This window comes from Pseudorasbora parva, chromosome 23 (genome assembly GCF_024679245.1).
Source record: "Pseudorasbora parva isolate DD20220531a chromosome 23, ASM2467924v1, whole genome shotgun sequence".
NCBI classification, from domain to species: Eukaryota; Metazoa; Chordata; class Actinopteri; order Cypriniformes; family Gobionidae; genus Pseudorasbora; species Pseudorasbora parva.
The window spans coordinates 20582802-20592666 of record NC_090194.1 but is presented as its reverse complement, the minus strand read 5'-3'; the positions used below and the strand labels follow the sequence as shown (position 1 = coordinate 20592666).

General features: G+C 39.9%; 1 protein-coding gene across 3 annotated transcripts in view; it reads right to left on the bottom strand.

Moving 5' to 3' along the window:
• Nucleotides 1–4293: 4293 nt before the first annotated feature.
• Nucleotides 4294–9865, bottom strand: part of map3k1 (mitogen-activated protein kinase kinase kinase 1, E3 ubiquitin protein ligase) — an 84466-nt gene continuing 78894 nt past the window's right edge. For all 3 annotated transcript variants that reach the window (XM_067434254.1, XM_067434255.1, XM_067434256.1), the window contains exons 19-20: nt 8021–8152; nt 4294–6422 (exon numbers count right to left, since the gene is read on the bottom strand). In XM_067434254.1, coding sequence (XP_067290355.1) covers nt 6273–6422; nt 8021–8152 — 282 coding nt within the window. In that variant the 3' untranslated portion in view covers nt 4294–6272. The remainder of the gene's footprint in view (nt 6423–8020; nt 8153–9865) is intronic.

Below are 9865 nucleotides of genomic sequence, written 5' to 3'. Positions count from 1 at the left end.
ACAAACCACAATCATCCAATCAATTCCCCACAGACAAAATCAAGCCCCACCCTACACTTGTTCTTATACCAGAAGCCGTTTCACTCAGATATACATCACAATATACATATAGGGAGGAAAAGATTAGCACAACTTCTGTTTCATGGAAGCAAATTTAAAAAACCTATCGATATATATGGACATGCACTATATTGCCAAAAGTTTTGGGACGCCTACCTTTACATACACTTCCTTTAATGACATCCATTCTTAATCCGTAGGGTTTAATATGGAGTTGGGCCACCCTTTGCAGCTATAACAGCTTCAACTCTTCTGGCTTTCCAGAAGGATTAGGAGTGTGTTAATGGGAATTTTTTGACCATTCTTCTAGAAGCCCATTTGAAAGGTCAGGCACTGTTGGATGAGAAGGCCTGGCTCGCAGTCTCTGCTCTAATTTATCTCAAAGGTGTTCTATCAGATTGAGGTCAGGTCTCTATGCAGGCCAGTCAAATTCCTCCTCACCAAACTCGCTCATCCGTGTCTTTATGGACCTTGCTTTGTGCTCAGGTGTGCAGTCATGTTAGAACAGGAGGGGGCCCCAACAGGGGGCTCCCCCACAAAGTTGGGAGCATGAAATTGTCCAAAACATCTTGGTATGTTGATTAACAGTTCCTTTCACTGTAAGGCCCCGTCCACACGGAGACGCGTTTAGCTGTATACGTATAAATTTTGTACCGTATCAGCGTTTCGTCCACACGGATCCGTCATTTAGAAGCATGCATCTGATATTTTTCGAAACCGGGTCCCAAAGCGGATAAATCTGAAAACGATCATCCTCCGTTTTCGTGTGTACAGCGAATCCGTATATTTTCTGAAACGGTGATGTCATCACACTACGTCTAGCACGGTGAAAGAGGTAAGGGATACAACTACAGGCACTGGGCATGCGCACATCAATATCGCGTCATTTAATTAACGTATCTGCATTATTGTAAGGGTATGTCTTGGGTTGGGGTAGGTGTAGGCATTAATAAAACACATATGTACAGAATAGCACTTACTGATCATATCTGTCTCTCATCCGGATTTGTGCCTTCAGGCGGGTATGTTACATAGTTATCATAGCTACCAAAATCCAGTGTTCTGTATTTTGCGTACGTGAGTTTTTGCTGTCGATGGCTATTGCTGCGCGTTTAGCTAGAATGCCATACAAAACCAACCCATTGGGCCACTGAATCCGCATTAACGACAACAGTTGGGGCATCAGCCTTAGTCCTAATGGGTTGTTATCATAGCTATCAATATCCAGTGTTCTGTATTTTCCGTATGTGAGTATTTGTTGTAGCTGGCTATAAAAAAAAAAATAAAAAAATAAAAAAAAGTTGTGTACTGTGCTAATTAATTGAGATTTCTTACAGCTCTTACAGGTTGTTGGCCTTGTTTGTTTCGTTGCTTCTATTGCTCTACCCTTTTTTGTAAGTCACTTTGGATAAAAGCATCTGCTAAATGATTAAATGTAAATGTAAATGTTAAGTAGCAAATGTATTTATTGTTATTTTATTGTGAGATTTTGCCTCACCTCCGACCACTGCTTTACCCCTTCTAGCAATAACTCTTCTTCTCCGTTTTTAGTGTATTTCTGTGGCAGAATTACAGCGCCACACACTGGCCTGGCATGCAAACTACATCGTTTTTAGTCCGTTTTTGTAATCTCGTGTGGACGCAGATATTTCTTGAAATGAGGAAAAAAAAAGATTGGATTGGGAAAGCGCTGGTTTCATGTGGACAGGGCCTAAGTGGCCAACCCCAACACCTAAAAAACAACCCCACGCCACAATCCTTCACCAAATGTTACACTTTGCACAATGCAGTCAGACAAGTGGTCTTTAGCTTTTGATGCACGTGCTGACCCCACTCTGTGATTTTACATGGCCTACCACTTTGTGGCTTTGGTTCCCAATTACTTCCACTTTGTTATAATATCACTAACAGTTGACCATGGGATATTTAGTAGTGAGGAAATTCCAAACTTATTGCACAGGTGGCAACCTATCACAGTAACCACACATGAATTAACCTGTGCCCATGGAAGTGATTAGAACACCTGAATTCAATGACTTGGAGGGGTGCCTCAATACTTTTGGCAATAGTGTAGATTATGCGTATTATAATATACACTGCTCAAAAAAATAAGGGAGTTCTTAAAAAAATTAATTTCATGGGTTTTATTTTTTTCAAACGCCAAATGATCGCGGCGCTCACGTTTATAAGCCAGCATCATTATAGTAGCCTAGTCTATTGGTTATTGTTTTACAGAATCTATGATACTTCAATTCAATGTTTGAGTGGTAGGTAATAACCATAGCAAGCATGACAGCATCGGTTGGGCACGCCAACGAGCAAACACTGACCCAGTGTTGATCCTCGTCCTGCCTTTAATCTGATTTTTTGTTTCCTCTTATTGCTTTCCTTCAACAAAACCTTTGCTTTCTTGTTTTTCTGTGCTGCTTCTGACATGACTATAACATCCGACAAACAAACCATAGTTGGGCTCACACGTCCGAATGTAAGGAAGTGGGGGTTGGGGAGGCAGTGACGTATATGCCGTAAAGCAATCAAATTTTGTAGTTCTTTTTGTTCTCGGGTTACTACCCGAAACCCGAAGTTTAAGTACAATTAAAAACGATACAGACCCCGTCAAGCTATGGCAGGCTGGTGGTGGTGGTGTAATGGTGTGGGGGATGTTTTCTTGGCACACTTTAGGCCCCTTAGTGCCAATTGGGCATCGTTTAAATGCCACGGCCTACCTGAGCATTGTTTCTGACCATGTCCATCCCTTTATGACCACCATACCCATCCTCTGATGGCTACTTCCAGCAGGCTAATGCACCATTTCACAAAGCTCGAATCCTTTCAAATTGTTTTTTTGAAAATGAATGAGTTCACTGTACTAAAATGGCCCCCACAGTCATCAGATCTCAACCCAATAGAGCATCTTTGGGATGTGGTGGAACGGGAGCTTCGGGACCTGGATGTGCATCCCACAAATCTCCATCAACTGCAAGATGCTATCCTATCAACATTTCTAAAGAATGCTTTCAGCACCTTGTTAAATCAATGCCACGTAAAATGAAGGCAGTTCTGAAGGCGAAAGGGTGTCAAACATAGTGTTAAGTATGGTGTTCCTAATAATCCTTTAGGTGAGTGTATATTCAGATAAATACAAATATGTAAGAAGTTCGAGTGTGTAGGACAACTTGCATCATTAGCAGTTTTGGCGGGAGTGAGAGTTCCAGTTAATTACGATTCTCTCTGGCACAGACAAAAACAAATCTGCTCTAAAAACGCAGATGTCTGTTAATGATGATTTGATCACAGCCAGGTTCACTGAGTGCTGAGTGTTTAATGTCCACACTTCACTCCAGGGTATTATGACCTAGTTTTAATTTTTTTAAACATCTATTCACATAAATTTGACCAAACTCTAGATTTTCAGTACCACAAAGGGTGTATATGATTTTACTGGTTTTCATCACCACAAATACTACATAGCTGAAATACTCCAGGGCAGGATAAGTTCAGTGAATAAGCTGTGAGGGATGAGAGCTGTGACTCAATCAATTAACTTCTTACACATAATACATTTGTCCTTAAAAGGCACAATATGTAGTTTTTCACCACTAAAGGTCATCTATTCAAAACAAAGGTGTAGCTTTATGATGTTAAGCTTGAGCGCAGATTCATGAGAGATGTCGTCTTCACCTTTGCAGCTGGTGGAAAAGAATCAGGATGGGATTATTAATATTATTGTAGTTAAAGCAGAGCAAGGTGAGTGTTGTGGTAGCACAACATGGCTGCTGGAGCGATTGCTAATGGGAGACAAGCGTGACACGGCTCGACAGCAGCTGAACTTTTATTATGCCACAGTTGCATATGTGGAGTAATGCAGCGCTATTGTTCATATTAAATGCATCTGAACATGTTGAAAATTATGCACTAACGTTACTCTGCGTTTCGCATGACGGCTATGAGACGCTTGTTGCACACTGCAGTGAGCTAGATTGATATTAGTCATGATAAAACATGGTACTCGCTGTAAATCAAGAAAATGAGATTCAAACAATAAGACTGTGTTGAGCTACACTATATTGCCAAAAGTATTGGGACACCCCTCCAGATACCAAGTGCAATGCAAAGCGTTGGCTGCAGTGGTGTAAAGCGCACAGTGTAAATCAGCACATCCAGTGCTGCTGTATTGACAGATAAAAGGTCAATATATGAAACGGAGACAAAAAAAAAACACAATGAACAAACTGATTTTCCTATACGTTTTATTTGCTATAAAGACCAAAATAGGTAGATTTCATTATAAAATGCTTCAAATGGGGTAAAAACCTAATTAAAACATTTTTGACAAAAGCTACACAGGATTAAAAGATACAGCTTTAGCCAATTTTCTTTTCTTTAGCTGAACCCAGAGATTTATTTGCACAATAAAAAGGTGCTAATATAAGTTAGCCCTTAAGCCCTGGAGATCTTCGAGGAAAAAACAACAAAGAATTAGAGATATAAAATTATAATAAAAGAATATATATTTATATATATATATATTTATATATAATTATTTATATATATTGAGAAAGTGAACTTTGGTAGAAGAAAACTCTAGAGGACACCTGAGGTAGAAAAGACTGGAATAAAACAGCAATAGACAATCTTCACATAAAAAGTACCACCAAGTGACGAGAAACAGCATCATTTCATACAGGTCAGTTCAGCCCAGATCAAAAAGCCCATGAAATAACAGAACAAAACACAGTGAGATGATGAGAACTGTGAAGAAGTGACAGAGGATGTGGAAAACTCAAGTAATACTGATTAGATTTTATGAAGCTGACTGAAACAGACACCTTTCCAGTATATAAAAGACAGAGTGCATAACTTTAAAGCTTTCATAAAGGCATAGGAAAAAAGGAAAGGAAAAAAATAAACACCCATTGCAGGAACAAAATATGTATTTATGATGAAAAGTGTGGCTTAAAAAATGTCAAGTAAAATACATTTAGCTACCAAAATTCATATTTACATCTTAACTCTTCAAGCTTGATCAGCCTGTATTCCACATAATGTAGTAGAACTTGCATTAAATAACTTTACTTTTAAAAATATTTTGAAATGTCAAATCCAAATAAGGTCATCAATATTCTTTTGAAATGGTTTTAAAAATTGAAGAAAACCTAAAAAAGCAACAACGCTTGAAGAGCTACAGTTCATACACCTGACATGTTTTCAGAACATGCTTAATGTTAATGGTTTTTGGGGAAAACAGTGTTTACGAGCACTAGTCATAAGCTAAATATGATCCCTCCACCGAAATGTTCAACAGCATGATCGCTTGTAATAGAGTAAATAACACATGAGGAAATATTCAGTTACACGTGCTGAATATTCCTTTAGGAAGCTTAATCGTTTACAAAACGTCTGTTGGGTTTTCGTGAACGTGAACAGAACAGCACCAATAACATGCTGAGTAAATAACAGCTGAAAAGGAATTGGATTTTTCAACTGAATCATGAACACCCAAAAATAAAGAAAAGTCAAATCACAACATATAAACTGAAATCGAGTTGAAGATAAGAAATTACGTTCCAGTGAGACTTTAAAACGGGTAAAACAAGATTTACAGTCGCACATCACAGTCTAAAATTGGCCGATAGCTTTGAAACGGTTCCCAATTGCACCCATTAAGCTAAAACATGTAAAACCAGACATTTATACACATGATCTCCGTTTAGAAATGAAAAGCGAACCATACCGGCATCATAAGCATTCACATTTAGCGGTGCGCTAGTTCAACTAGCAGAGATTTGTCTTTCACCAAAATACATTCTTGGTGTAAAAACACATGCGCTGACTGAGGATCAGTTAAAAAAATTAAATGTGTTAAATGTGAGGGGACTAAACTGCGTTACTCAGGCTGGCCATTACTAAAGATGAACCTGATTTTCAGCCTTCCACAAGATAAATGGACCATTTAACGCACAGAGGAGAGCTCTAAACAGAAATGGCACTTTTACACTCTTAGTACATGTGCAATCATGTTTTTTGCATTGCAGATGTATTGAGGATACAGCATTTAGGGCCCTCTCGCCTGACTGTGTTGTGTTGGTTTAGGCAAGGGAAAGACAAAGTGGCTAAACTAGCACTAGGAACATGACAGCAGTACGAGGCCCAGGCCAGACGCGGCCTTCAGTAGTATGACGTCTCTGCAGCTGCAGGTGTGTGAGAGGGCTCTACCAGCTGTGGCGGAAGATGGGATGCTTCAGAAGCTCTCTGGAGGGCGGCCGGTCGGAGGGCTGAAGTTCAAGACAACGGAGGGTGACGTCCCGCAGGCCTGGAGACAGGTGGGTTGGGATAGTTGGTGCTGTGGTAGCGCTGGCAATCTGAGGAAGGAGACGAGAGTGGACCGTTAACACGTCTAAAGCGAGGCACTTCATATACACAACAGTAGGGCTGACCGTATAACAATAAACAGATCTATACATGTTAGGGCGTGGGAAAATAATGAACTAATTTCAGCGATTAATACAAAAATAATTATGCAATTAAAGGGGAAATTCACTGTGGCAAAGACAGGCTTTTAATACAACTTTGCTGTCATTCCCTATGTAATAGGGAACATATTTTGTAATTAAATGGGTGCTGCATGACTAGAGAAAAAGAGCGGAGATGTTCCCTTTTGCCCAAAACTTTAACCATTAACCTTTAGCTAAGGCAACACGCTTCTGGCACTGTCTGTTGTTCAAGAGTGGCTTGACACAAGGAATTCGCCCACTAAAACCCATGTCTTGCATATGTCTATGCGTAGTGGTTCTTGAAGCACTGACTCCAGCTGCAGTCCACTCTTTGTGAATATCCCCCACATTTTTTAATGTTTTTTTTTTCTTCACAATCCTCTCCAGGGTGCGGTTATCGCTATTGCTTGTACACTTTTTTCTACCACATATTTTCCTTCCCTTTGCCTCTCCATTAATGTGCTTGGACACAGAGCTCTGTGAACAGCCAGCCTCTTTTGCAATGACCTTTTGTGTCTTGCCTTCCTTGTGCAAGGTGTCAGTGGTCGTCTTTTGGACAACTTTCAAGTCAGCAGTCTTCCCCATGATTGTGTAGCCTACAGAACTAGACTGAGAGACCATTTTTAAAGGCCTTTGCAGGTGTTTTGAGTTAATTAGCAGAGTGTGGCACCATGTCTTCAATATTGAACCTTTTCACAATATTTACATTTTCTGAGATACTGAATTTGGGATTTTCCTTAGCTGTCAGTTATAATCCTCAAAATTAAAAGAAATAGACATTTGAAATATATCAGTCTGTGTGTAAATAATACATATAATATACAAGTTTCACTTTTTGAATTGAATTAGTGAAATAAATCAACTTTTTGATGACATTCTAATTATATGACCAGCACCTATATAATATTGACAGTAACAACACAAAATTGGTTAAACACGTTGAATTTACCCTTTAAATGCAAGAACATGGTTCTTTTTCTTTCTTACTACCGTATTTTCTGGACTATAAGTCGCTCCCGAGTATAAGTCGCATTAGGGCAGAAGCAGAGCGGGAGCCGCGCGCGCATGCACCCGCTCGCGCCCGCTCACTGTGGATAACCAAGCAAAAAGAAAGAAAGTTTGAAGTGAGTGAGAAACTTATGAGGGACTGCCGAAAAGCAGACGTTACTTTAACTGTAATGAAGAAAACAAAGAAAGCTAATTGCGGACTGTAAGCAAGATGGCCAGTGTCAGATTTTCTTTATTGGGGCATTTTGTTTGTGTTCAGAAGTAAATATACATTAATGAGCACATATATTTTTTTAAAGAACTAAGTGTTTTTAGCTAAGAATAAACTAAAAAAGTTACACAGTGTAACTTTAAATAATCAACATTCATTTACGATACTGTATTAAATGGCTTATATTTTTTCTGACAATTTTTTGCTCATCAAGCCCTTATACATGCACATACAATTCAATCCTCACCTTGAAAATGAGTGCCAGGTGGTTGGAGTGTTTTTCAGCATTCCAGGGAGGCTTAGCACAGGACATCTCTATAATAGCACAGCCAACACTCCAGACGTCACAGCTGCGACCATACTGCTGCCCTCTCAGCACCTACAGTCACACACACGCATTAATGATACAAACTCTCATCTGACACTAAAGACGACATCTGTAGTAGCGCCGAGACCATTAAATAAAGCTGCAATCAAATACACAAAATGTAATGTGATATTTGCGTTGCCAACTCTGCATTGAAAACGAATGGGATCATGTCGTATGCCGCTGTCTCTCGCTGGCTGAGTGAACAGGGCTTTAGCCATGGATCTCAACAGGGGTGTATAGGTGCACTACTTTCCTTGCTCTCTAAGCTTTGGAGATTTAAAATATCACTGTCCTTCCAAAAAACTGTGGTCAAATCTGGTGACCTCTCTGCGTGGTGTTCAGAGTTATCTGGCCAGTCAAGAAACTAGGACTAAGTGGATTGAGATATCAGAGCAACAAGAAAATAAAGTAAATTGCAGTTCTTTTGAGAAAGCCACAATTGGCCGCCCCTTAAATCGTTGCTGTTATTGTGTGCCCAAACTCTGTTTAATTAGGAAGCAGTTCAGCTGGCCCTGCCTCCACTGGCAGGGCATTCATTAGTGAAAACTCTTCAAAATGAACAAGCTTTCTTTTGTCTGGGAAGGTCTTTTTTTCCTCTCAATTTCAAACCAAACTACCAAAGCTTTAAGCAGAGACTGATTAGCCTAACTTCTACATATCCTTTGAGTAGTTGAATAAAATGGACCCAAGCAAAGTGACTATTGTGCGTCTCAATTTAAAAACAAACAGATGCATTTTTGGCTGTACTGTCTGCATTTAATACATAAATACATACTGCAAACAAAAGAAAAATGCCATCGTCACATACTATCCTATTTGAATGCAAGTTGTGAGAATATTTTTGATATTGTGTGTCGGACTTGTTATACCACATGGACGTGCACGGAGCACAAAAAGTTAAACATGGGCTTGTTTAAAGGGGGGGTGAAACACTCAGTTTCAGTCAGTGTCATGTCAATCTTGAGTACCTATAGAGTAGCATTGCATCCTGCATATCTCCGAAAAGTTTTTATTTTTTTATTAATTATATAAGAAAGATGCGCTGTTCCGAGTCTTTCCGAAAAAAGCCGAGCGGGTGGGGGCGTGTCGTGTGAGCGGAGCTAAATAATGACGTGTGCAGCAGCGCGCTGTGTGTTGAGTCGAGCGTCATCCCTAACAGCGGAAAAAAACTTTATTCAAAATAAAAATATGGCTTTTAATCAGATACAGCCATACATCTATGATCCGGAATCAGACCCAGAGGCTGCAGTTGAACAGGAGCAGCAGCAAAAACGACTAGAGCAGGACGTCTGTATGTGGTAAGTTACAAGTTATACACTAACTATATAATATGCTTAGCGGCTTGTGTTATTTACATATTTATACTTGAATTATATCGTCGTATTTTTGTCTTTGAAGGTGTACATGTGGGAAGTGCAGTTGTGCACGTGTGTTTGTGTGTTTACGCGTGGTTTGTGTAGACAGTAAGCGGACTAAAAGCAGTCTCACTCACCCTTCTAACGTTGGGACTGCTCCATCCTTCAGCATTAGGCGATTGGGAAAATTCGGCGTCGAGCTGGGCCTTGTGAAACAGTCGGCACCGAAATGCAGCAAACAGATATAAACATTCGCGCAACTCAGTTGCTGATCCGGAAAAGCAAATTACATCCACTGTTGCCTTAACGCGGGGTTTTTGGCGAATCTGTGCAGGACTGTCTTGGTCTGGCAACCAAAAACCCACTT